This window comes from Apodemus sylvaticus, chromosome 1, assembly GCF_947179515.1.
Source record: "Apodemus sylvaticus chromosome 1, mApoSyl1.1, whole genome shotgun sequence".
Lineage (NCBI taxonomy): Eukaryota > Metazoa > Chordata > Mammalia > Rodentia > Muridae > Apodemus > Apodemus sylvaticus.
Genome location: NC_067472.1, coordinates 184,913,976 through 184,941,630, shown reverse-complemented (window position 1 = coordinate 184,941,630; position 27,655 = coordinate 184,913,976). Strand labels below are relative to the sequence as shown.

The window sequence follows — 27,655 nt, the reverse complement described above, 5'->3', positions numbered from 1 at the left end:
GCAGCACTATGAAATAGTGGCAGGCACGGAACAGGACGGCTGCAGCTGTGCTGGGGAGGAGGGGACCAGACCATAGCTTCTGTTATCTAGATAGGAACATGGGAGTGAGAACCTCCGCGGTATGTATCTACAGAGCTGTGTCCATTAGGCAGTCATTTACCTCACGTTGGACGATGAATGGATGAAGGACTAGCACTTAACATATCCTAGACAAAACCGTACATGTGTTTGTAGAAAACCCTATTTATTGTATAACATGACACTATTGAACTTTCAAAACCACTTTTGTTGGTATTTTGTATTTACACAAATTTTCCAGAACACAAGAGTAAGCAAAAGTCAAGAGATTAGACAATCCTAGTAATAAAAGTAATTGCATTAAAATGCAAATTATCTAAATGCTAAAGTGTAGATTTCTCACATGAGATTGAAAAATAAGTCAGACCCAACCATGTGTTTACTGCAGAAAAAAAAAGTTAATTAGCAGATTCAAAGTGACCATCTTTGTATAATCAAAAGAAAACTCAAGTGGATAATAAAATGGGGGTAGATTCAGGGGCAAAGGGCATTGCCAGTGATAATGAAGAGGGCACATCATCAAGTGACAACAAACATGACTGGGTGTGGCAGCACCAGCCTTTTATCTCAGCAATGGGGCTGAGGCACAGCCAGCTGCAGTCTGTGAGAAGAGGCCACCGAGGGCTACACAGTGAAACCCTAAGAACTAAAATACACTCAGATTATGGTAGCACGTGCCTTTAAGCCCAGGCCTAGTGGGGCAGAGCCAGGAGAATATCTATAGACCAGCCAGCCTGGTCTACAGAGTGAGTTACAAGACAGCCAGGGCTACACAGAGAAAACCTCTCTCGAAAAACCAAAAACCAAAACCAAAACAGATAAGCAAACTAAAATAAACTCAAAGTATGCTTCTGTCTCGAAAAACCTAAAGAAGTAAACTAAAATAAGCTCAGAGTATACTCCTAATACCACACCTTCACAACACGGAAGAGGGGGAAACCTACTAGAGTAATAAGAAGTAAGAGCCAAATCCAACATCACATACAAATGTTTTCAGCTCAGTAACGGATTGAAGGCATCCGGAAAAGCAACAGGGCAGAGTTGACTTAGACAGCACCATCAACTATGAACACAAGAGAATAAAAATGGAGACAGTGAAGCTGTAATGGAGTCAGGTGATGAGAGGGTGACCTGCACACACCGATGGCAGAGGTGCTCATTGCCTGATGGTTCTGTTTAAAGCTACCTTTTTTAATGCTTTAAAAAAAAATCAGCATTTTAAAAATTTAAAGACTGCATCTATTTTAAGATATTAAACAGGCTGGTTACTAATGTAGACACTGTAGGCAAGGAGTCCCCAGCCAGACGCAGGTGACTTTGGTTTTGTGTCACAGGATTTTGGGTCATTTATAAACGTGCTTAGTTTCCGGTCATGCCATCGAACGTCAATCTTCCTTTCTCTCCAGTGTGACTTTGGTTGGTCTGCTCCGTCTCTCCTGAGCTACAGTTCTTTACTTAGTGCTATCCCTTATCCCTCATGGGGAAAACTTCGATGGTTGGGCCCCCCTTTTCTCACAGGTGCTGTGTGGAATTGTGGGTAGCTTGATACATAACTAGACCATCCACCATCAATGTTTCGTGAGCTACAAATAACTCGAATCCCTGCTGCGGTTCTGCTCATCCTCAGTCTCAGCTCTCTCTGCCTTTGTCTCCTGCTGGGCACAGCTTCATCCTCCTCACACGAAGATGCATCTATCTCTTTTCAAATACTCTTCCATCCTGCTTCTGAAGGTGATGGTAGCCATGGGTTGAGAAATCCCTCCATTCCCTCCCCCCCTTCATGATACTCACTTCACACCCACCCTCTTCTAGATCAGAGTGAACTGCGCCTCTCCACAATGAACATTGATTTTCTCATACTTATATCATGTTCTTACATAGGGTTTTATTGTTATTGCTTGGTTTTGGTTGGTTGGTTTCTTTTCTTTTTTTTTTCTTTTTTTTTTTTTTTCTTTTTTGGATTCGGTTTTTTCGAGACAGGGTTTCTCTGTGTAGCCCTGGCTGTCCTGGAACTCACCCTGTAGACCAGGCTGGCCTCAAACTCAGAAATCTGCCTGCCTCTGCCTCCCAGAGTACTGGGATCACAGGAGCCACCACCGCCCAGCTTGGTTGGTTTTCTTGAAACAAGGTTTTCTCTGTGTGGCCTTCGATATCCTGGAACTTGCTCTGTAGACCAGGCTGGCCTTCTGAATTAAGTAAGGTGTGCACTGCCACCTGGCTGGCTCTTTTTTTTTTTTTTTCAGGTTTATTGAAAGTATGGCATAACAGATTAAACAACTCCACGTGGTGTTTTGAAATTCATCCCAACTGTAGGCTGAGTGACCTGAAGGTTAGAGATGACCAAAGTCCAGAAACTTCAGCATTTCCTTGGTGTCAGGATCTGTCTCAATGATCTCCTGATCTAGGGCTGAGACCTTAGGAACATAATTATCTCTCCTTTCTCTCTCTTCTTCCTGCACCGTGATAGAGATACCTCTCACAGGACTTCTCTGAATCCACTTCATCAGATGTGTGACATAGCCGACTATCTTGTTCTGAAGTTTCTTGCTGGGAATGATGGCGATCTCCTCACATACGTGCTTATTGGTGTGGAAGTCATTGCCCAGGTGAGTGTAGTACTTCTTGATGATGACCCGGGCCGCCTTCTTCACATTCTTGGTGCGAACGAGGTCCATGTTGGCAAGTCTCAGTAAAAGACCTGGCTGGTTCTTAGGTTTTAAATAATGTCACACCTTGTGGTGCTTTGAATAAAAATCACCCCCTTCACCATTACTGGGGAAGTGGCCTGAGCAGGAGTTATGTGTGGCTTTGTGGGAGGAAATGTGTCACAGGGGGTGGGCTTGTAGGCTTTAGAAGCTCAAGCAAGGCTTAGTCTGTCTCCCTGCTGCCTTGGGTCCAGATGTAGGATTCTCAGTTACCTCTCTAGGCTGCTACACCTCCCAACATAATGATAATGGGCTCAACCTCCCGATTGTAAGCAAGCCCCACTTAAGAGCTGCTGTGGTCATTGTGTCTCTTCACAGCAATATAAAACCCTAAGTAAGACGGACCTCAATCTAACGCGTATGTAGTATGCCTGTAGTGCTTACATAGCCTGGGTTGCTGCTTTTCATCTGAGTCAGTGTTGAGCTCCCTGTAATTCCCATGAAGCTCTGGGTGGCCTGTGACAGCGCCACTTACTGATTGCATGCTGTTCATTTTCTTGTCTTTTTTTTTTTTTTTCATTTTTCATGTGTGTAGTGTCACTGTATGTGTGTGGGGAGTGGTGTGCATGCAGAAATGTAAAAGACCAATAAGACAAAAAAAAATGCCCAAGCAATGCAAAATAAAACAAAAGGTCACAAAAATACCACTAAGTTTATTTTGTGTTGGCTAGCTACTCCTGGGCCCTGAGGTACTGTTGATATACCCAGTGAGGCAGCATTGGAGAAAACTGATTTTTATTTGCTGGCAGGTGTCAATTACAGATAGTTCACTGGTTGGGGTGAGAGCCGTGGTTTCCCCCCCGACCCTCACTGTTGATACTGTCTTGCTTGAACCCGTACGTACTGCATGGACTCTGAGAGCTCATATGAGCATCTGCTAGGTCTGGACGTCAACGTTTCCTTGGAGACACCCATCCCTTTTGGCTCCTAAAATCTTCCTGCTTTCTCTTGTCTGTAGATCCCTGAGCCTTGAGGCTTGTGCTTTTGTCCATTTTGCTTTTCTTTTCCAAGATACCCTGGGATTCATTACATGAAACCCGGGCTTGCCTTAAATGCCTGGCAACTCTCCTGCCTCAGCCTCTTATATTCTGTAATTACAGGCAAAAGCTCCCACACCTAGACTCAACCCTCAAAGGAAAGGACTGAATTGCAGGCACCCCACCTTTCCTCCTAGACATTAGAGCCTTCAGGGGTTTGCTGTTGCTGGGGCAGAGTCAGGTCCTTCATGTGTGGCCCCTCACAGTTTAACTGTCAGTGTTCTGCACCCTTACCCTGTAAGGGAGGACAGGACAACTTTTCTTCCAGTCACATCTGGCAGCATCCTGGGACAGACTCTGCAAACTTGGTCAATTTGGACTGTTAGAGTACTGGGAAAAGGTTTTCAGGAGACTTTTCTTCCTAGATTTCTGAGGATAAGAAACATTTTCAATAGAGTATCATCTCTGAACCAACTTCCCAAAATCTCATTCCAAAGGGTGTTTTGGCTTCAACAGTATATGAATACTCTGATGTTCACCAAATCCCAGTCTTCCCAATGAGTTCTCTGACGTTCAGTAAGATTCTCATCCAATACTTGTCCTCCTCCTTTACACGCACATGACTGGTGATGACTATGGATTTTCTGATGTTGTGCTCACCATTTACAATAAAAACTTCTTACCAAGCCTTCACATTCACAGGGTCTCAGACTTATATGGACTCTCTGATGAGCTTTAAGAGCTGAGCTAATTCTGTAAATATTCCCACATCCCTTGCACTCATAGTGTTTGACACGGGCATGCATTTTTTATGTTGAAGTTCCAAGCTTCACTTGAAGGTCTTTCCACATTCTTTACACTGATAGGGTGTCCTACCAGTATGAATTTGCCACTGTGCATAAAGGCTGAACTAAGTCTAAACATTTTGCCACCTTACTTTTATTCATAGAATTTCTCGCCAGTAGAACTTCTCTGATATACAAAAAGCTTAGCATTACTGTAGGCCTTTCCATATTCCTTACATCATAAGACTTATTAATATTTAGATGTCAAAACAAGTTTCATATTCAACCAAAGGTCTTCCTACAATCTTAACAGTGGTAATGTTTCTTACAGTGTGAATTCTCTGATGTACTTTAAGGTCTCTACCACACATAATGTACTTCTCACATTCTTTACATTCATGATGATTCTTGCTGGTATGAATTTATTATGTCTATTTTGAGAAGACATTAAAAAGCTCCCCCATATTCATTATACTGAAAGGGCTTCTCAACAGTATGGATTCCCTGATGAACGCTAAGCTCTGTTCCATGAACAAACTCTGTTCAATCTTCCATGCACTGAAAGAGTTTCACATCAGTATGAATTCTCTGATGTTTATTGAGTTGGGACTTACATCTGAAGGCTGACCCACACTGCTGACATTTGAACGATTTCTCTCCATTATGGATGCTCTGGTGCTGAATGAGATACGCCAGAACCACAAAGGCCTTTCCACATTCCTGACATTTAAAAGGTTTCTCACCAGAATGAATTTTCCGATGGTGGAACAGGCTTGAGCGATGGATAAAGGCTTTCCCACACTCACTGCATTCATATGACTTCACACCAGCATGAACAGCACCATGTTGAATGAGGTTGGATTCACGCTTGAAGGACTTCCCACATACCTTACATTCAAAGGGTCTTTTGCTTGTATGAACAATTTTATGACTATTAAGTTGACTGGGAAGAAGGAAAGCTTTTCCACATTCTTTACATTCAAAAGGTCTCTCACCACTGTGAGACTTCTGATGATGAATGAGAAGTGTATTCAGTCTAAAGAACTTCCCACATTCTTCACACTGGAAGGGTTTCTTCCCAGTGTGAATGCTCTCATGTTCAGTTAATTTTGACCTTTGACGAAAGCATTTCCCACATTCCTTGCACTGATAGGGTTTCCCATCAGTATGGATTGTGAGATGTTTATTTAGCTGGTACTTATTTGGGAAGGCTGACCCACAGAGCTTACACTTGAAAGGATTCTCTTCAGTGTGAGTTTTCAGATGCTCAGAAAGGTACACCTGAAGCCGAAAAGCCTTGCCACATATATTGCATTCCAAGTATTTCTCTTCCATGTGAGTTTTCTGATGCTCAGAAAGGTATAGTTGAAGCCGGAAAGCACTCCCACATACATTACATTCAAAGGGTTTCTCGCCAGTATGAATGCGCTGGTGCTTAACAAGGTGTCTAGCAGTTCTGAATTTCTTGCCACATTCTGCACACTCAAATGGCTTCTCTTCACTATGACTGCTCTGATGCCTGGTGAGGTGGGCCAGAACAATGAAGCCTTTCCCACAATCTTTGCACTGAAAAGGTCTCTCACCAGAATGAATTTTCTGATGGCGCACAAAACTTCTGTGTCGTTTAAAGGCTTTCCCACACTCACTACATTCATATGGTTTCACATCTGCATGAATAATCTTATGTTCAACAAGGCTGGAGACACGGTTGAAGGTCTTCCCACATTCCCTGCACTCAAATGTCTTTGCACCTGTATGAATGGTTTTATGGTACTTGAGTAGGTTGGGATGTTGAAAAGCCTGTTCACCTTCATTACGATTGAAAGGTCTCTCACCACTGTGAGATTTCTGATGTCTTGTAAGCTGCTGGTGGAGTCTGAAGGCCTTCCCACACTCCTTACATTCATAGGACTTCTCTCCAGTATGAATACTCTGATGCTGAGTTAGAGTTGACCTACAACCAAAGCACTTCCCACACTCCTTACATTCATATGGCTTTTCTATGTTGTGAGCAAGAGTCTGGCAGGAATAAGGATGCATTTCTGCCTTGTTAGTAATCTGTTGGCCAGCATCTCCTTGACAATCCTGTAGTCCATGGAATGTACTAAAGTTGGGGCCATTACTAAACCTGGAGCCCTTGAGGTCAAAAGTTCTACTTAATTGCTTTATGCTCTCTTTGGAAACTTTTCTATTACTAACAGGATTTTCTGGGGATATATTTCCAGCATCATAATCTTCCTCCAAATCTGAAAGAAAAGGAGAAAGCAAGAATACTTTATTTTCTGGTAACACGTATACACACATTTTCTTGTAACATAAAAGCCATTAAATGATGAACACCCTCTGTGTTCATCATAATATCTGAGAGGCTGAATGGGGGCAGAGAGAACAGCAACAAGGAAGGTTTATGTAAGACGATTGCTCTTTACAGTTGAACAGGTTGGAAATGGGAAGGCATGAGTGTGGTGAGAATTCTGGTTTCCTTTAAAACACAGAAATGCTCTGGGAATATGTTTTTGTTTGTTTTCTTTGTAATAGCCCTGGTTATCAGGGAGTTGTTTTTTAGATCAGGCTAGCCTCAAACTCACAAGAGATCCACCTGGCTCTGTCTCCCAACTTCTGGAATTAAAGCTGTATGTCACTACCCCAGCCTATGTTTTCAATTCCAGGTACAGGTTATGGGACTACTTCAGATTGCCACAATAACAGGCTATGATTTGCCTAGTGCTATGGCAGGGGCTTGATAGTTTCTCCAAATCTCTGGTGATTAAAATTCTGGGGAATCTTGAGAAGGGATATGAATGCTAGAGCACCCAGAGGTGCCGAGGGAGGTGCTGCCCCTGCTGCTGGTTGCTGATCGTGTGGTCTGTCAAGTGGTTGCACACAAAGAAAGATGAAGAAATTGGATATCCTGGCAGCCAAGATCAAAGTTGCCCCAAGAAACTCAAAGCCCCTAATCAGCAGGATATCTGATGTCTAAGGATATCAACACTCCTTTCCCCCTCTAACCTTCTTTTTCTCCTAGTGTTCGGTGGTTGGAAGGATGGAATAATGGTGGAGAAAGATTGTAGAAAAAGAAACCCACACAGTAGCCAAAAGTCTCTCTGCAGGTCTGCTTTACCAGATTATAACTATATTGAAATAATCTTACATGTTTATTTGCATACTCCTTGAAATAAGCAGCAATTGGACATTTCCACCAGCCTGTCCTTGGGGCCCTAGCAGCAGCAACTTATGACCACACACTCAGCCATGAGGTGTGCCAGGTGTGGCCCATAAAAGGCCCCAGCCACCCCAGCTCACTCTCCCATTGTGTCTTTCTCTCAATCTGTCTTGTTCCTTTTCTCTGTCCCTCTGTTTCTCCCTACCCCTCCCGTCCTCACGGGAGATGGCCTTTCAATCCGCCATGCAGCTTTCTTTACATGCTACATGTTGGCTCTTCATGGTTACTCTCTGGGTTCTTCTCTTTCCCACCCTTCACCTCCACAGTTTCACCCACTAGAGAAGAGAGAAAGAAGGATAGAAGGGGACACAGAGAATGATTCCTCAATCTAACTTCTTTCCCACCCTTTCCTCCCAGTTTTCAGTCCAATCCCTTTAAAAGTCTTTCCCAACCATTCCTCCCTCAGTTCCCCAACCGTGTTCTTAAACAGTCCTCTTCCCAGTTTCCCCAATACTAGCGGCTCCACGCTATAACAACTGTTCTAGCCTGTCTGTTCAGCTCAGCTTTGACGCAACTCAACTGTCTCCTAACAATATCTTCTGTCCCAATGGCTTTCTACCCTCACTCTGCTGGCTTTTTATATCCGACACTGAAGGTCATAGGGCCAAGCAGTTCTAACAGCTAAGAGTTCTTAAAAAGCCAGTCCACTAGCAACTGGACATCCTTTAAAGGGCCAGGAGTACACGATAAATACACTATAACCCCAACCCCCAGTGAAGCTCTTACACTAGATCAATTGTGTGGTATAATTGTGTGGTATAATTTCTTAGCCACATACCTTGGCATAAGCCTGCCAAAGGTACCCACAACTTGCCACTTTATCCTAACATACATCATTTAGTAATGGTTTTTGAACTAAATCCTGAGGGGGTGGGGGGAATTATACCCAACAAAGACAAGACCAGACATCAGACTTAGAATTATACTAATTCTAGTATACAGGAAATCAGGTATACAATGGAAAGGCAAATCTAGGAATTAAGAATAGAGGAAGGAGAAAAAGCTCAGGTCAAAGATAAAGAAAATATTTTCAACAAAACCATGTTCCCAACGGCACATGTGTAAATGTCGGCATGAAAACACGGTAAACGTTAGGGCAGTGTGTGTGCACTGAGCCAAGCCACCCCACCTCCACCTCCGCAGGCTCCGAGTACTGCAACACAGCTGAAGCAAAGAAAAACAATGGAATAGCTTTCGTACATATGATAGAAGATTAGAGAGGAAGAAATCCCATGATGGAATCTATGAAAACACAACAGTGGAAGGAAATGAATGAAATAGCTCAAGACCTGAAAGCAGAATTAGAATCAGTAAAGGAAACCAAAACTGAGATACATTTTTAAATGAAAAGCTTACAAACTCCAACACGAACCTCAGAGGCAGGCTTCACCAACACAATACAGGACAGTGGAGAGACACGATAGAAAAAAAGAATAGCTCATGGAAATAAAAAAAAAAATTGTCCAAATTATCCAGGAAATCAGGTATACAATGGAAAGGCAAATCTAGGAATTAAGAATAGAGGAAGGAGAAAAAGCTCAGGTCAAAGATAAAGAAAATATTTTCAACAAAACCATAGAAAATTCCCTTATTCTAAAGAATGATGCCTATTAAGGTACGAGAACCATGCTGGTCGTCAGCAGACTGAGCAAATGAAGCCCTGTCCCGTCAGCACACAGTAACCAAAGCACTAAACACAGGACAAAGCAAGGTCCTGTCCCGTCAGCACACAGTAACTAAAGCACTAAACACACAGGACAAAGCAAGACTATGAAAAGCTGCAAAGGACACAGACCAAGAATGAAGGCAGCTTACTGGATAATACATGGCTTCCTCTTGGAGGCTCAGTCAGAAGGGAATGCTCAGATGCTTGACAGAGCCTGAAAACCACAGATGCTATTCCCAGAAAAACGTTCTATTACTACTACTAATAAAACTGCATGGTGCTGGTGTAGAAACAGACAGGTTCAATGGAACCAAACTGAAGACCCGGAAATAAACTCACAGACCTACAGACACTTGATTTTTTTATATTTTTAATTTTTTTGCCTTTTTGAGACAGGGTTTCTCTGTATAACCTTAGCTGTCCTGGAACTCACTCTGTAGACCTGACTGACCTCAAACTCAGAATTCTTCTCAAGTGCTGGGATTAAAGGTGTGCACCACCACTTGATTTTTGACAAAGAAGCCAAAACCATACAATGGAAAAGGGAGTGTATCTTCAACAAGCGGTGTTGGTCTAACTGTATGTCTGCATATAAAAGAATGAAAATAGATCCATAATTATCACCCTGCATAAAACTCAAGTACAAATGGATCAAAGACCTCAATGTAAAACCAGATACACTAAATCTAATAGAACAGAAAGTGGGGAACAGCCTTCAAAATGCTGCTACAGGAGACAACTTCCTGAACTCAGGCCCAAAGATCAAAGATTAAAAAATGGGACCTCATGAAACTAAAAAGCTTCTGTAAGTCAAAGGACACCATCAATAGAAAAAAAAAAATCCTACAGATTAGGAAAAGATCTTCACCAAATACTACATCCTACAGAGGGTTGTTATCCAAAATATATAAATAAATCAAGAAGTTAGGTACTTATAAACCAAATAACCCAATTAAAAAATGGGATACAGAACTAAACAGATAATTCTCAACAGAGGAATCTCAAATGGCCGAGAAGCACATAAAGAAATGTTCAACGTTCTTAGTCATCAGGGAAATGCAAATCTGGATGACTCTGAGAGCCCACCTCACACCCGTCAGAATGGCTACAATAAAAAACTCAAGGAACAGCACGTGCTGGCAAAGTTGTGAAGCAAGGGGAACACTCCTCCACTGCAAGTTCTTGGAAAATTGGGAATAGTTGTGCCTCGAGACCCAGCTATACTGCTCCCAACAAATGCTCCATATTAGCACAAGGGCACTTGCTCAACTATGTTCCCTGCAGCTTTATTCATTATAGCCAGAAACTGGAAACCTAAATGTCCCTCAGCTGAAGGGTAAAGAAAAGGTGGTCCATTTACACAGAGGAATATTACTCAGCTATTAAAAACAAGGGAATCATACATTTTGCAGCGAAATGGATGGAACTAGAAAGTATCATCCTGAGTGGGATAATCAGATCCAAAAGGACGTGTGTGATATGAACTCACCTATAGGTGAATATCAGCCATAAGGTACAAGATAACTATGCCATAATCAACAGACCCAAAGAAGCCAAATAACAAAGAAGGCCCAAGGGAGGATTTTTTAAATCTTTCTCAGAAGGAGAAATAAAATAGATATTGGAGGAGGATGTAAGGAGGGAACTGGATGGGAGAGAGGATGGGGAGGGGAGGAGGTCAGATGCAGGGAGAGCAGGGAGAAAGAATGGAAATTGGTGTTGGAGGAGGGACTTGCCAGAGATCTGGGATGGGGGAAGGTCCCAGGAGTCTATGGGAACAACTCTAGCTAAGACTCCTAGCAATGGAGGATATGAATCCTGAGGTGGCTACTTCCTATAGCCAGGCAGGACTCTCAGTGAAGGGATAAGGACAGCAACCCACCCACAAAAGCTTTGACCCAAAATGTGTCCTACCTACAAGATATGCAAGGACAAATATAGAGCAGGGATGGAGGGAAGGGCCAAACAAAGACTGCCCCAAATTGAGACCCATCCCACGGGCAAGAACCAACCTCTGACACTATTAATGATACTCTGTTGTGCTTGCAGATGGGAGCCTAGCATAGCTGTCCTCTGAGAGGCTCCACCCAGCAGCCAATGGAAAGAGATGCAGAGAGGCACAACCAAGCATTAGATGGAGCTTGAGGAGTCTTCTGTAAGAGTAGGGTGGGGGAACACTGAGGGACTGAAAGAGGACAAGGACTCCACTGGAAGACCAACAGAGTCAGCTAACTTGGATCCTTGAGGACTCCCAGAGACTGATCCACCAACCAAAAGTGAGCATGGGTTGGACCTAGGCCCCCTGCACATATGTAGCAGATAAGCAGCTTGATATTCATGAGGGCCCCCAACAACAGGAGTGGGGGATGTCCCTGAATTTGTTGCCTGCCCGTGGATCCTGTGGGCCACCTTGTCTGGCTTCAGTGACAGAGGATGGGGTGATACCTAGTTAAAGGAGAAGGGGAGGGAGGAATGGGAGAGGATTTGTGTGAGGGGGTTCTGGGAGGAGACTCGGCTGATATTGACATGTAAAGTGAAAAAGTAAGTAAATGTAATAAAACTTTTTAAAAAAGACAACAACAACAACAGCAAAAAGAAGACAAAGCTTAAAGAGGTGAAGACAGAGGTTCACAGAGGTGAAGACAGAGATTAAAAGAGAAACTAAAGACGTTCTAGAATTGAATGGAAATGAAGACACACACATCCAAACTTATGGGACATGATGGGGGCGGGCCTAAGGAGCAAGTTCACAGCACTGTGTGCCTTCATTTAAAAGAATGGAGAAATCTCACTCTAACACCACTAGAACAAAAGGCTCCAGAACAAAAAGGTGAAATTACACACAAACAGAATAGAGTGTAAGAAGTAATTACCCTGGGCTGAAATCAATAAAAGAGGAACAAAGGAAAAAAGATACAAAGTATCAATGAAACAAAGAGTTGAAGCTGAGAAAATCAGAAAGACTGCAACCCCTTAGCCAAATTATCTAAAAGTAGAAAAAGGAGATTCAAAGTAACAGAATTAGAGATGAAAGAATGACCTAACTGTAGCTGGTCTTTGCTACTTTGTGGGTTCTTCTTCTCCTCCCCCCCTTTATCCACTCCCAGCCCCAGCATCTGACCCTACCCAACTGGTTTTACTCCCTAACACTTGATAGGAGAGAAACAAGGATAGAGGGGAGAGATGACTTAGAAAAATCCCTGAATCTAGTTTGTTTTCTTTGTTTCTTCTTTAACTAAGGGTAATTGCAACAAGAAACCAACCTCCTTAAAGGACCAGCCACACCTCTGGGGCCCTTGCATTGATGTTCCCTCTACAAAGTCCTCAGAATTCCAACCTTGACACAATCAAAGAAAGTATCTCAGCTGGCAAAACCATGCTTCTGTTTGAGCACAGGGCAAACCATGGTCAGCTGCTGCAGAGATTATGAAGCAGCCCCACTTCCCCACAACTGGGATTAAAATAAAAGCACATTCTTATAATATTTCTGGGTTTTTAAAGGAAACAAGAAATTCAGAATTCTCAAAAGTTGTCATTACACATAACATTACAGACACATAGGAAATCCAGAGATTCATTAGGACATGTAATAAAAGCCTAAACTCAACCAAACTGGAAAATCCAAAAGAAATGAGTGATGGTTCCAATACAAGCTACTTGACAAAGTTAAAAGAAGACTAGATAAGCAACTTAGACCATCAGACAACCTCTAATGAAATAGAATCAGTAATTAAACTATCCCAAACAAACAAACAAACAAACAAGTCAAGGGTCAGATGGCTTTAGCTCAAAATTCACCAGACTTTCAAAGAACAATTCACGCCAATACTCTTCAAATTACTGCTCAGAATAGAAATGCAAGAAACACTGACCAATTCTTTTTCTGAGGTTATAGGCACCCTGATACCCAAATCACATAAAGACTCGATAAAGAAACTACAGACTAATTTTCAATTGGCGAAAATTCTCAATAAATACTTGAAATCTAAATTCAAGAACACTCAAAGATATCATCCATCATGATCAAGTAGGCTTCATCCCAGAGTTCCAGGGATGGTTTGACATACATAAAACAATAAATGTAATCCACCACATCAATAAAATGAAAGGCTAAAGCAAGAAATAGTATCAGATCCAGAAAAGATCTTTGACAACATTCAACACTCCTTCTGAATAAGAGTGCTGGAGAGATTAGAGATACAAGGGACAGACACACTGCAACATAATAAAGGCAGGATACAGCAAGCCCAAAGACAGCATCACCTTAAATGGAGGGAACTCAAAGCAATTACACTAAAATCCAGAAAAAGATAAGGCTGTCCAAACTCTCCATACCCACTGCGCGAAGTACTTACGGCTAAGGCAGTAAGATGACTGAGGGGTAAAGGAATGCAAAATGGAAGGGTCAAAGCATATTGGTTTGCAGATGATGTGACAGCAGACATTAAGTGACCCTGAGGATTTCAGTGGGGAACTCCTACAGCTGATAAACACATTCAGCAAAGAAGCTGGAGACAAATGAACTCACACCAATCAGTAACCCTATATACAAATGACAAAAGGACTGAGAATGAGAAAGGAATCACAGAAATAACACCTTTCACAATAGCTTCAACTAATATACAATATCATGGGGTAATGCTAACCAAGCAAGTGAAAAATGTGTATGCTAGAAAGCAGTAAGACCCCGAAGAAAGAAACTGAAGGAGATGCCAGAAGAAGGAAAGATCTTCCTTCTCCATGGATCATGAGAATTAATATAGTCAACTCGGCCATCGTACAAAGAGCAACCTACAAATTCAATGCAATCTCCGTCAAAACTCCAATATAATTCTAACATGCCATAAAAGACCAACTTTAATCTAAAAAAAACCCAGGATAGTTAAAAAACAATTCTGAATAATAAGAGAACTAGAGGAGGTATCACCATCTTCAAACTCAAGTTGTACTACAGAGTTACAATAATAAAAACAGGATAGTATTGGCACAGAAACAGATACACTGATCAAGAGAAGTGAATTGAAGACATAAACCTACATATCTATGGACACCTGAAAGTTGCTAAAGAAGCCAGAAATAAACACTGGAAAAGACAGCATCTTCAACAAATAGGGCCAGCCAAAAAGTACAGCTGCATGTACAAAAATACAAATAGATCCACAATTATCACGCTGTACAAAACTTTACTCCAAATGGATCAAAGATCTCAACGTGAAACCAGATACACTGAACCTGATAGGAGAGAAAGTAGGGAACTCACCAACACAGGAAAACAAGCTCTGAACAAAGCATCACAGACACAGGCATGGAGAATGAGAATTAATAAATGGGGCACTGTGAAACTGAAGAGCTTTTGCATAGCACAGGACACTGTCATTTGGACAAAGCAGCAGCCTACAGAAAGAAAAAAATTTTAACAATTACACATCCAACACAGGCCTAATATCCAAAACATATACAGAACTAAAAATCTACATACCTACAAAACAAATAACTCAATTAAAAGATAGAATACAGATCTCAACAGAGAATTCTCAACAACAAACTCAATTGGCTGAAACAGCTATAACCCCAGCCCCAGGGAGCTGACCTCTCTATGGCCTCTTAGGACACCTGCACACATGTGTGCACACATAACCAATAATGAAATACTGTTGGAGGATACAGAGAGCGGGCACGGGCTCCAGTAGAGGGAAGGAAACAAGAACAACTTCAAGTGATCCTGGACCAGAAGCCCCTCTGCCTGCTTCTCTGTGACCGTGACTTCCTTCCAGGGCTCAGGCTTGCTTCCCACAGGCCCTGGGGCTTTGAGGGAAGTTTGCCACATCCAGGGTCAGCTCTGTGGAGCCTCTCTGAGCACAGGCTGTGCTGCAGGGCTGCAGGCTCACCTCACTCTCACTCACCTGGGCTCAGCCTGTCTGTTTCTTCCTTCACAGCCATCCAGGGCTCTTTCTGCTGCTCCAGTAAGACGATCAGATCGGGCTTGGAAATGCAGCTTCCCACTTAAAAAAAAAAGAGATGTCTCATTGTGTATACACTTGTTTGTTTGTTTGTTTGTTTGAGACTCGATCTAATAATCCCAGGAAGTCCCAGAACATGATAAGTAGACCCAGCTGGCCTTGAACTTCCTTGATCTGCCCACCCTGTCCCCCAAATGCTGGGACTGAAGGTGTGTGCCACCATGCTCTGCCAGTGTAGATTCTCAAAATACAGACTCATTTATTATAAAGGTCTACACAGCTTGGCACAGTAGATGATGCCTGTGAGCCCAGTAGGAGAGGCAATGAGCCAGGCCCTCTGCACTGCAATGCAAGACCGTCGTCTCTAAAATACAAATAAAAACTCGAAAAGCCAAAATAATGCTGAGGAAAGACTTCAGAGAAAAAGAAAAGAAACAACCTGGGCAAGAAACCAAATTAAATTAGCTTCAAATTAGGGTTTTAATCTCCTTTAAATGCAGGCGGGGGCTCGTCACTGACGAGGAAAACATAACTGAGTGTGAGAACAGGAACCCGTAGGCTTCACTGTCTGTGTAGACCCCAGCTCCGCAGCTCACTAATACTGACATTCATTGAGAATCCTACAGGACTCTATGCTTGGTTTTCATACCTAATAATTAGGATGCGCACACAGACAGTCCCAATTCTTGAAGAGTAAAAATAGGCAGATAAAGTGCAAAGCTGGGGTTAGTTTCACACCAAGTCCAAAGCCAGCCTGCAGTATGTGAGACCTGGAGCCAAGGAAATGCTTTAGCAATAACAACAGATAAAAATTTAGACTGAGTTCATGCTATCTATGTGATAGGGTTGATACTAAGATTAGATACTATATTCACATTCTTTGACAATTCTCTGATTTATACTAATACAAAATCGTGATTTTTGACCTTTCCATGTATTTATGTAGTAATGCTGCAGATGAACTACGGCCTTGAGCATCCTGAGGACATGTTCTACCCCAGCTGTGTAAATTGTTATCATCATTGTTCTTCATGGTGCCTTTGTTAGCATTCCCGCCTCCTTCTCACAGATTTGCTCAATGAAAAGACAAACTTCACACCCTACAACGTCCTCTGCAAAGCAGGCACAGGAAGTGCTCACCGAAGGAAACAGACTGTGTCCACTTCTGTTTGCAGTCAACTCTATTGACTCGTTAGCAAGTAAATCATAATAGCTTGTGTATTTAGCTGTGCGTGTACAGGGTATGTATGTATTCATGAGGGTGTGTGTAGGTATGCATGCATGCATGTGTGTATAGGCTGGAGACCAGTGCTATATGTCTTTGTTGATTGCTCTAGACTTTAGTTTTTTTACACAGAGTCTCTCATTAAAATTAAAAGTTGAGAGGACCAACAGGGGTGGGCCAGCAGGTGCTTCATGAAGTTCCAATTCAACCCAACCAATTTCACATTCTTACTTTGGGAAGGAGGTTACTAGCACCCTCTCTTAAACTTCTATTGATTAAATTTGATTTTATGTGTATGTGATGATCTGTCTGCATGTGTGGCTGAGCACCACAGAGATGCATGTTACCCATTGAGGCAAGAAGAAGACATCACATCCCCTCAAACTGGCATTACACATGGCTGTGAGCCACCTTGTACTGCTGGGAATTGAACCTGGATCCTCTACAACAGTGTTAACCACCAAGCTATCTCTCTGGCACCTGATTCTATTTGAATATCCATCCATCTGCTTATTTATTTTATCTACTTGTTGATTTTGCTTTGTTTTATTTTTTTTAAACAAAGGCTGCACCCTGTAGACTAGGCTAGCCTGGAACTCAGGATGTATCTGAGGGTGATGTTGCGCTCACAGCAATCTTCCTGCCTCAGGCTTCCCAGTGAAGCAATGACAGAATCAGCCACCATCCCAGCTTCAGCTACCACTGGGAAGATGGCACTGCCTTTTAATTCAGAGTCAGGAAAGCACACACTGTACAGGACACATCCCCATCCACGGGGCACAGGCTTACCCACTGCCACGAGGTTGCTGTAGGTCTCCAACATCGTGTCCCTGTATAGGGCCTTCTGAGCAGCATCCAGGCAGGCCCACTCCTCCTGAGAGAACTCAACAGCCACATCCCTAAGTGTCACTGACCCCTGGAAGAGCAAACACAACTAGAGTGAAACTGGGGAAGCTTCCAAGATGGAAACCAGACGGGAAAGGACTCAAGCGTGGGAAGGGAGCCTTAAGGAGATGCTCAAGGCGCCTGAGTGCACGAGCTCCCCATGAACGACGGCTGTGCCCCCCTCCAGAGCCAGTCGCTGTGCCTCTCCACTCCATGTTGTGGGTCCTTGTGTTTGTTATACTACAAGGGTCCATAATTTGTGAAGAATGACATCCCAGACTCAAATAGTATGCAACAGCAAGGAGTTTATTCTGCAGAGAACTTGCATGCAGGGGTTGACCATACTTCAGGATGGAAGACAGAGGTATGGAATTTGCAGGGTCAATTTAAAGCCTCTTAGGGTAGGAGTAAGTGACTTTTCCCTTTGTTTCCTTTGATTGGTTGGTTCTATCTCCAGGGGTATAGTTGCCTTTGTGACTGGTTAAGGCTCTAGGGGATTTGGGGGCTTCTGCTGATTAATAATACTTGGCTAAAGCTAGGTGGTGGGGCAGCTTCCTGACTGGCTGACCATGAGGGGTGGTTACCCCTGAAATTAGACTTTTCTGTTCTGGAAAACAGAAAGTCAGGCCTAATGTTCTAAACTGCCAGTTTGCAGGCTGTCAAGGAGTCAGCCTGGATCTAGCTAACTCTGTCCTCTCAATACTATCACATGGTATCATTAAGATTTTCTGTCATGAGAATGACTTATACAAATTCTGTGTATAAAATATGCACGAGTTCATATATTATGTGCATATTAGGTTTAACCTTTTTTTTTTTTTGGTACCATGAAGGAAAATAGAACTTTCCAGGTGATAATGTCTCTCAGTTCTTCCTTGACTCTGGGGACTGCAGTCACCTCCCTATCACAGCCTGGATGATGACCTCTCCCTCTGATACCTGAACTCTCCCCTAAAGCCTCCTCAGGGAGGTCACCTCCTCACACATGCACAGGGGACACTCACTCTCACACACGGGGTCAGCCTGACAACACCACAGAGGTCAATCAGGTTTCCCTGTGCAGTCAATGAGACCATCACCTCAGAGCTCTGAAGCCCCCAAGGCCCCTGTTCCCCTGAGGGACTGACACCTCCACTGCAGGGACAGTCCTCCCTGAGCACAGACCAAGCACACAGTACACCTGGAGGAATGCATTCAAAGACAACCCCAGTGCCAGCTGGGAAGAGGCACAGACAGGAAGTGCTCAGACCTGCAGACCCTCACTGCAGAGGGGCAGACTGGGCTGGGGATCCCAGATCCTTGGGAAGCTTCAGGAGGGAGGGAGGGCAGGAGTCACCTAACCTGAAAGTCACCCTAGGTCAGAGAGAAATGTCAACTTACACAGACCATGTGGTGAGAAGTGGAGCTGGCCATTCTTCTTCAGGCTTCCTCCCCTGGGGGACAAAAAGAAAGCCCTTCATTGGATTGTGACTTGATGTTCCCAGGCTGACTTCTGTCACTGGATTTCATTGACTATGTTTATTTCTCAAGCACCCCCACTCTCTCTCTCCCTCCCGCCGCTCACAGCCTCCACACACAAATTAGAAGCACACAGGAGTCTACACAGAGCCGACCCTCTCCTAACCCCAGACAACCCCCTGCACAGGGGTCAGTGTGGGAGTGCAGGGCATAGACATGTCTGCCTTGAACTTCCTCCAGAGGATGCCAGCAGAAGGGATCCCATCCCCCACCCTGAGATCCAGCTAGCCCTGCTCCTGGGCAGCTCCGCCTACTGTGAGCACATCTTCCTACTGGAACCCCGCCTACCAAGGCTCCCAGGGGCTCCCAGCATCTGAATGGCACCTCCTTTGTAAACTCAGGGCTGAAGCCCAGCAAGGCTGGAGGGGCTGCAGCTGCAGTGCTCAGGCGGGGTCCAGCATTCTGTGCCCACTTTTAGTGAATGGGGCTGTGCACCGTGGGACACTCTCCTGAGAGCCTTAGCTCTGTCTGTGACAACACTTAGGTTGTGTCAGTTAAGCCATGATCCTTTATGAAGATAATTAGCTGTAAAACATCCTGTCACAGGAGGGGAGTATAGACTGTTTCCCTCTTTCCGTATTATGGGAGATTTTGGACATAATAATACTAAATTCACTCCAAGTGTCCTGAGTCTTTGGTCCTAGAGCTGGGTCCTCAGCCTCAGCACGCTGACACAACTGCCCTGTCCTGGGCTGTGTGAGGACTGTCGTGTGCTCTGTACCACACTCAGCAGCACTGACCCTCACCTCACAAGCTCTGAGTGGCACACACACCCTCAGAGCTCCCTGAGATGTGGCACCAGGGAGCAGCCGTCACCAGATGGGGATCCAGTGCTCTAGCCAACAGGTCTAAGCCTTTGTTCCATCCACTGTGCGATTGTTCATCTGTTTTAGAGACAGCTTCTCCTATACCTCAGGCTGGCCCTGAACTCCTGATGCTCCTCCCTCCCTAGCCTGTGCTGAGATTACAGCCACGCCCCCACCGCTCCCACTCTCAATGCACATTTGATAATCTTATGGAGTCATACTTTTGTCTCCCCACAAGCTTCACAAACTTTCCTTCTTTCCTTCTCCTTCTTTCCCTCTGTGTACACCAGGCTAGCCAGCCTGCAGGGATTCTTGTCCCCACACCCTCTTGCCATGGGAGGGCTGGGACTGTAGACATGCATTGCAGACATGCACTGCAGACATGCCCTGCAGACATGCACTGCTGCATCTGGCACTGCACAGCTCCATGCCTGCAGGCACTGCGCCCTCTGACATCTCCACCACACACATGTATGCATTCTATGCTCTTTATAATATTCATCCATTTTACACACTTCCAAGAGACATTTACACGCCCACCTTTCTTCCAGCACCATGTCCATAGCAGTGATCTGCGACCTACAGACGGTGGACAAAGCCCACGGAGAACGGGGCTCACACACACTGAACCACTTACTACAATATGGACGCACACGGAGAATAACAAGTCCAGTAAGCTAAAGAGAAAGACAGAGGCTGAGGCTGGGGAATGACTCAGAGGCTGAGAGCTGCACCGGCTTTTCCAGAGGACAGAGTTCAGTCTCCTGACAGCTCGCAATGCCTGCACCGCCAGCCCCAGGGGGTCCTGGTCCTCAGGCCCCTAGACCACCTGTGTTCATGAACACATTACTCCTCACACATGATTATGGCGAAAATTAATTAATCTTTAAATAAAAGATAAATACCCATTTTCTCCCTCGTTTGGAATCTGAAGCTGTTAAGAACAGTAAGACGCAGGTTACTGGGGTTTGAGTGGCAGAGCCTGGATGTGCAGCATCCGGGTGGAGACTGGGAGACGTGAATCCTTAAGGGAAGATGCTGATCAAAGACTACAAAATTTCAGCTACACATCACAAGTTCAAGAGCTACATCATGAAACTTGGTGACCAGCCTCGGGTTAGAGAGGGGTTCTGAGGAAGGGGTGTCTGAGGGCAGCAAAAACAAAGAACTCCAAGTCAAATAGTAGGTTGGGTCCAAGCGGCAGCCTCAGCTCTGCCCCAAACAGCTCTCGGCATGCTTCCTCTCCAATCTGCTTCCTAGAGATCTCCAGATAGCACTGGCACTGGCTCTCTCTATAATCTCCTAGAGACAGCTCTCCAAGAAGTTCTCTCTTGCTGTTCTAGATTTCTCTGGACATCTCATCTCCAGCAGTTCATAAACCCGGTCTTTTATTTACAAATCAATCCAGTCATTTACTCCAGGTTCCCTTTTCATTACCCTCTGAATCAGCATCAAGAGACCCCAGCCCCTTAGGAGACAGCAAACATACTCTTTTTAACATTGCAAATACAGAGATCTGCCAGCCTTTATTAAGCACAGAAGATAAACTAGCTGGATGGGACCCCTGACTAAAATTACCAGTTCTACCATTGCTGGCCCCAAATTAGCTAGGTCCCAGGCTGACCTTGAACTCAGGAATTGGTTTGCCCTTTAAAGCACAAACAAAAAACTTAGCTGGGTGGGATCTCCTGCAACTGGCACTCCCTAAATTTCTTTATCTTCTTCCTTAGTGTTTTCCTGAGGTGTTGGCTCCTAGTGTAACTACCTTGGCTCCTTTTGATTCATGAAGCCCCTCATATAATTCATACTGCATCCTTGTTTTTGAGAAATTATTTGTTTGTGAATCCATGTTTTTAGAGCTCTTTCCCACAGCCTTAAGTGCCGTCCTGATGGTCCCATTTTGTGGAGACATTAGCCACATCTTGACTCATACAGTCTTTGATCATCATGGAGTCATTAACATTAAGAGGGAGTACACTGCTTAACAGAGGAAATGTGCATGATATATAAACAAGCCTTAGCAGCCATGCCCTGCAGGAGCAGAAAGCAACAAGCACTGAGACCCAGATAATGCAGAGAGCTCAAGGTGTGTATACACACAGACACATGGGGACAGACAGACAGACACAGACACACACACACACACAGAGGGAGAGAGGGAGAGAGGGAGAGAGGGAGGGAAGGAGGGAGGGGAGAGAGAGAGAGAGAGAATAATACCTAGTCCTCAAATATGACAAATTCAGTGGTATTACTTTCCCATTCCCAAAATGCTCCCTGGTGAACAGATCTTCTACAGCTGAAAGCCCTAATGCTACCCTCAGGAGATTCCTATTTAGGACATCTTGGCAAAAGACTGTAGGGAGAAGACGTCAAGATCATTGAAACTAACTGGAAAGGGCAGGGACAATGTGAGGAATACAATGGTGGAGGTGTCAACTTGCCTCTTCCTCCTTCAGCTACTGACAGTTCTACATTCTACAGCTGAACCTCATTTTTCAAACAGAAACAGAAAACTAATTCTTGAATCCACACCCTTCTCGAGCCCTCCTTTGGAATGGCCGACCTAGGGGAGCTTGAGTAGGAATGAGATCCCAGACTGTATCTGAGAGCATCCTCAGTGCGCACTTTCCTTCACTCCCCACACCAGGCACAATGGCTCTGACAGTGTCATGGAACTCAACAAGTACCCCCCTCCTAGGCGACACCCCGTCCTTACAGTTAAGCTCGCATCGGAACCTCAGGGAAAGCTTCCCTCCACCCTCTGCACCTGACCTCCCCTTACTCTGCTTCGGTCCCTGTGTCCCTGACAGAAAGCGACAAGCACTGAGACCCAGATAATGCAGAGATCTCAAGGTGTGCACACACACACACACCACATACGGCCACCCCCACCCCACCGCTCATACACACCCCTCCCAGCCTGCGCTGGCTCCGGCCTTACTCCGTGGAGATGTAAACCAAAAGCCCACGCGCTACTTCCGGCGCGGTGGTCCTGGAAAACACAGCTGACACAAGCAAAACCCTGGAGAAGCCCTGCGCTTCCCGGAGATCCCGGCATGCAACGTGGGCCAGCGCATCTGAAAACTGCGCCCAGTGGCTTGTGGGAGTTCCCACGGGGGGTGCTCGCTTAAAGGGGAGGCTCCTGCCTGTGAGCAAAAGGTACTTCCGGTTCTGCGCGTAACTGAAGTCTTTTTTTTCCTCCTGTAGAGAAGAAGAGTGGTGTAATTCCCTGCTTTAGATAGAAAATGAGACTGAGGACCGTATCGCTTCGTAAAAGCGGAACTGTGTCCATTAGACAGGCTAGACGATCCTCGTTATAAAACTTACCTCATTAAATGTACTGTAAATTGTCTAACCGCTCAAGTTTGTCACATTAGACTTGAAAAGTCACACCCAGCTATGTGCTAACTACAGAAAATATATTAAAGGTAAATAAATATTCTAGCAGATTCAAACTCACCATCTTCGCATAATCAAAAGAAAACTCAAGTCGATTATTAAATGGTGGCAGATTTGGGGGCGAAGAACACTGCCAGGGATAATAAAGAGCGCAAGCCATCAAGTGACAATAAACTTGGCTGGGCGTGGTGCCTTTTATTCCAGCTTTGGGGAGGCACAGCAAACTGCAAGTCTGTGAGAAGAGGCCACCGAGGGCTACACAGTGAAACCCTGTCTAAGGACCAGAATACAGGCAGATTGTGGTGGCACAAGCCTTTAATCGCTGCCCTAGGGAGGCAGAGGAGACGTCTAAAAACAAACAAAATAAATGAATAAATAATTAAATTAACAAAAATAAACTCAGTATACTCCTTCTGTCTTGAAAATACTAAATTAAAATTCAGAGGATACTCCTAATGTTTCAAACAAATACATACGTACATACATACATACATACACAAAATAAACTCAGGGCATACCCAAATAGAACACCTTTAAACATGAAAATGGGAAAGTCCTGCTAGAGCAATAGGGAATGACAGCAAAATCTACCCCCACATTCAAATGTTTCAATCTCAAAAATTGATAGGGCAACACCATCCAAAAGCAACAGAGGATAGCTGATTTGGGTAGCATCTCAGCTGTGAATGAAGTCAATAAAAATGGAGACACTTACGCTTTAATGGCATGAGGGGGCCTTGAAGGAAAATGTTCTTGTACACACACCCGAGGGAGAAATGCTCATTACCTGGAGACGTTTCTGTTTAAAGCTTCCTTTTTAATCCTTTTTTCTTGGCGGGGCATCTATTACTTCATATTTTTTGATTTGCAAAATACATTAAGGACTCCATCTATTTTAAGATACCCCATGGGCAGGTTACTAAGGTAGAGACTGTAGGCCAGGAGTGCCCAGCCAGACCCAGGTGACTGCCTCTGCAAAGCTTTCTGTTTTGTTGTTTCAATGGCTTTGGATCATTTATAAACATGCTTAGTTTCCTGTCATGCCAATGAGTTCCAGTCCTCCTTTCTCTCCACAGTGTGACTTTGGTTGGTCTGCTCCATCTTCCCCGTGTTCAGTTCTTTTCTTAGTGCTATCCCTTATCCCTCATGGGAAAAACTTAGATAATTGTCCTCCCTTTCTCTATAGATGCCATGTGGAATTGTGGGTAGCTGAATATGTAACTAGAGAGATTAATGTCCACCATACATGTTTCCTTAGCTACAATAACTTGAATTCCTGCTGGGGTTCTGCAGGCCACATCCCCAGCCTCATCTCTCAGCTCTTTGTCTCCTGCTCTGTGTGTGCATAGCTTCATCCTCCTCACACAAAGACACATCTGTGTTTCTGATTTTCAAGTATTCTTCTCTCCTGCTTCTAGAGGTGAGAGTAGGCACGTGCTGAGAAGCCCCTGCATTCTCTTCCTGATGGCTCCTCACATCACACCCACCCTCTTCTAGATCTATACTGTGAGTGAGCCGCCCCTCTCCACAGTGAACACTGATTTTCATATTCTGTCATATTCTGGTGTGGGGCTTTTGTTGCTGCTGTTCGTTTTGTTTGGTTTTGGTTTTAGTCTTTTCTAGATAAGATTTCTGTGTGTGGCCCTGGCTGTTCTTTGTGTTCCTCTGCAGACCAGGCTGGCCTTGAACTCAGAGATCTGCTGCCTCTGCCTCTGGAGTGCTGGGATTAAATGTGTGTGCCACCATAGCTGGCTGAACCTTATATTTTAAATATGTCAGACCTGAATTTACTGAATATGAAGGATGCCTATTGTAATTTAGTGAGCCTGGCCGTTGCCCTCCCTCCATCAGTGCTAAACTCTTTAAATCTCATGGAGTCGATGATGGGCTGTGACTACATTTACTGAGTGAGTGCTGTACATTTCCTCATCTTTTCACTGTTCATGTGTGTGTGAACAGTGCATTTTTGCATGTGTGGGGAGGAGCGGTATGCATACAGGTGTACAAAAGACCAATAAGAAAGAAAATATTCTAAACAGAGCAAAATAAAATTAAAATGTCACAAGAATACAACTGAGATTATTTTGTGTTGGCCAGCTACTCCTGAGCATGGGGTCTGCCCTGAGGTGGTTGATATACTCAGTGAGACAGTATTGGAGAAAACTAATTTTTCCTTTGCCATCACATATTAATAACAGAGAGTTCACTTGTCGGGGTCAGAGCCCATGTCTACTTGCACCCCTCAGTGTTGACAATCTGTCTGGCGTAAACCTGTGCAGGCGCTGTGTGCTGCGTGGACTGTGAGAGTTCATGTGTGCATCACTCCTGTCCTGTTTGGATGCTGTGGTTTCCTTGGAGACATTCCTCAGGCTCTTACAAACTTTCTGCCTCCTTTTCTCTGTAGAACACTGAACCTTCAGGATTTCTTGTGTATTTGTTTATTTGCTTTTGTTTGCTTGCCTTAAATATTTGGCAATTCTCCTGCCTCAGCCTCTTATATTCTGTAATTACAGGCAAAAGCTCCCACACCTAGCCTCACCCCTCAAAGGAAAGGACTGAATTGCAGGCACCCGCCTTTCCTCCTAGACACTGCAGCCTTCGAGGCTTTGCTGTTGCTGCCACTGGAACAAGGCGGGGTCGGGTCCTTCGTGTGGGGCCCTCACAGTTTAGCTATCAGCGTTCTGTGCCCTAACCCTGTAGGGAGGACAGGGCAGGCATCCTTCCAGTCACATCTGGCAGCATCCTGCGAAACGCTCTGCAAACTCAGTCAGTTTGGACAATTAGAATGTGTGTGTGTGGCGGGGGGGAGTTGTCAGGAGGCCTTTCTTGCAGACCTTGTCGCTGAGGGCAGAGTGGACACAGTGATCACCGCTCCACAGACAAAGTGAGGGGAGCGATACCTGTCACCCCGGCTCCTCCTTCCCTGCAGTCGTGAGTCTGGGAGCCCCAAGGCCTGGCTTCCTAGAACAAGTGTGAGCTATGTGGTGTTCGGACTCGTGGTGAAACACGTGTGCAATCCCAGTGCTTGGGAGGACAATCCAACAGCATCAGTAGTGCAAAGGCACCCTTGGCTACAGAATACACTAGAAAGCAGCCTGCATTCCCAGAATCTTACCAGAAAGAAAGAAAGAAAGAAAGAAAGAAAGAAAGAAAGAAAGAAAGAAAGAAAGAAAGAAAGAAAGAAAGAAAGAAAGAAAGAAAGGAAAGAAGGAGGAAGGAAAGGAAGAAGGGATGGGAGGAGGGAGGGAGGGATGGAAGTGGAAGGAAGAAAGAAGGAGGGACAGACAGGTAGACAGATACACAGACAGACAGACTATCTGAGAAGGAAATGTGTAAATACTCTGAGATAAGCATTTGTACAGGGTCCTAACCACAGGGCATCTCAGAATGCTTTGGGGACATCCCAGTATTGCCTGGCTCTGATGGCTAAGGAAGTTCTTCAATCATGGTAGTCTCTTCTTAGCAATTCCCCTGCTGTAACTCCTTGATTCTTCCCCTTCGTTGATATGTTCTCAGACATTCTTACTTCATGAAAACAAGACTGAGTCCAAACAAATAAGGAATGATTGTAGGGCTGGTGATCAGAATATCTTTTCAATTTTATATAGGGTTTATTTTTTCTGTGTAATGTTGCCTAGCATTTGTCTATTGGATGACACATTGTGGGAGTCCTGACTTGTCTTCCACCATGTAGGCCTGGGGATCACACTAATGTTGTTAGGTATAACGACAAGACTCTTTCCCTGATGAGTCACAGCCCCAGCCCCAGGCTTAAACAAATATTAAGGTCCTCTGCTTCTGCCATTACCTGGATGATGTTGCAGAAAGCATGGAGACACATCCCAGATGTCCATGAACCCCAAGGCTCAATCACGTGTTAATAAGCTTTGCCATTCATTTATCTGTAAAAGTTGTGTGTGTGCCAGGAATGAAAGTGACAAGGACTTTTGTGAAGCTTCCTTAGAGTCTGTGCTCTGGGTAATGTCAGGGAATGTCACACTATGGTTCATTCTCATTCAAATCATGTAACAGCTCCTGGAATAAACACAGGCCTGCTTACCTTACAGGCACGTGCACTGTGCCCTGTGGGCATCCCCGTGGCTCAGCCCTCTCTTGCAATAGCATCTTGAGTCTGAGGGTGGGACTCTGAGATTTGATACTGACCCTTTATCAGATACTAAATACATTTGCATCTGGCCATGGACACTGCATTCCTGGGAGTCTTAACACCCTGAGACAAAGAGATTGAAACAGGGCAGTGGTTTACACAGGATCACTGCCTATCTCAGAACAGTGTGAAGCGCAGGACACTGCTCATGACCAGCTTTGAGTCACAGCCAGGAGATCCAAAGCCTTGTCTGACCACTGTAGCACAAAGCGTGCTGGTGGCCCACAGACACGCCTGTGGGCAAAATACCCACACACATA

The 27,655-nt window shown here is 44.5% G+C and overlaps 3 protein-coding genes across 4 annotated transcripts in view; all 3 read right to left on the bottom strand.

Annotated features, from left to right (window-relative positions):
- LOC127672618 (zinc finger protein 60-like) overlaps window positions 1–27,655 on the bottom strand; it is a 111,456-nt gene that overhangs the window by 15,943 nt on the left and 67,858 nt on the right. The gene's annotated exons all lie outside the window — the stretch shown is intronic.
- Window positions 2,304–3,335, bottom strand: LOC127672679 (40S ribosomal protein S17-like). The gene has a single exon (XM_052167981.1). The coding sequence runs from the start codon at window positions 2,751–2,753 to the stop codon at window positions 2,409–2,411; it is 345 nt and encodes a 114-aa protein (XP_052023941.1). The 5' UTR covers window positions 2,754–3,335; the 3' UTR covers window positions 2,304–2,408.
- On the bottom strand, window positions 3,502–22,939 carry LOC127672644 (zinc finger protein 59). Its single transcript, XM_052167952.1, has 5 exons — window positions 22,770–22,939; window positions 18,885–18,937; window positions 17,409–17,535; window positions 15,338–15,436; window positions 3,502–6,791 (listed from the first exon to the last, which is right to left on the bottom strand). Exons 2-5 carry the CDS (start codon window positions 18,915–18,917, stop codon window positions 5,089–5,091), a joined length of 1,962 nt encoding a protein of 653 aa, XP_052023912.1. The 5' UTR covers window positions 18,918–18,937; window positions 22,770–22,939; the 3' UTR covers window positions 3,502–5,088.

Excerpts from the sequence above, each read along its gene's own strand:
- LOC127672679 (XM_052167981.1), bottom strand. The coding sequence starts at position 2,753 with ATGGACCTCGTTCGCACCAAGAATGTGAAGAAGGCGGCCCGGGTCATC.
- LOC127672644 (XM_052167952.1), bottom strand. The coding sequence starts at position 18,917 with ATGGCCAGCTCCACTTCTCACCACATGGTCTGT. Across the intron at positions 17,536-18,884 it reads CTTCTCACCACATGGTCTGT|GGGTCAGTGACACTTAGGGA; the intron begins GTAAGTTGACAT and ends TTGCTCTTCCAG. Across the intron at positions 15,437-17,408 it reads CAGCAACCTCGTGGCAGTGG|TGGGAAGCTGCATTTCCAAG; the intron begins GTAAGCCTGTGC and ends TTTTTTTTTAAG.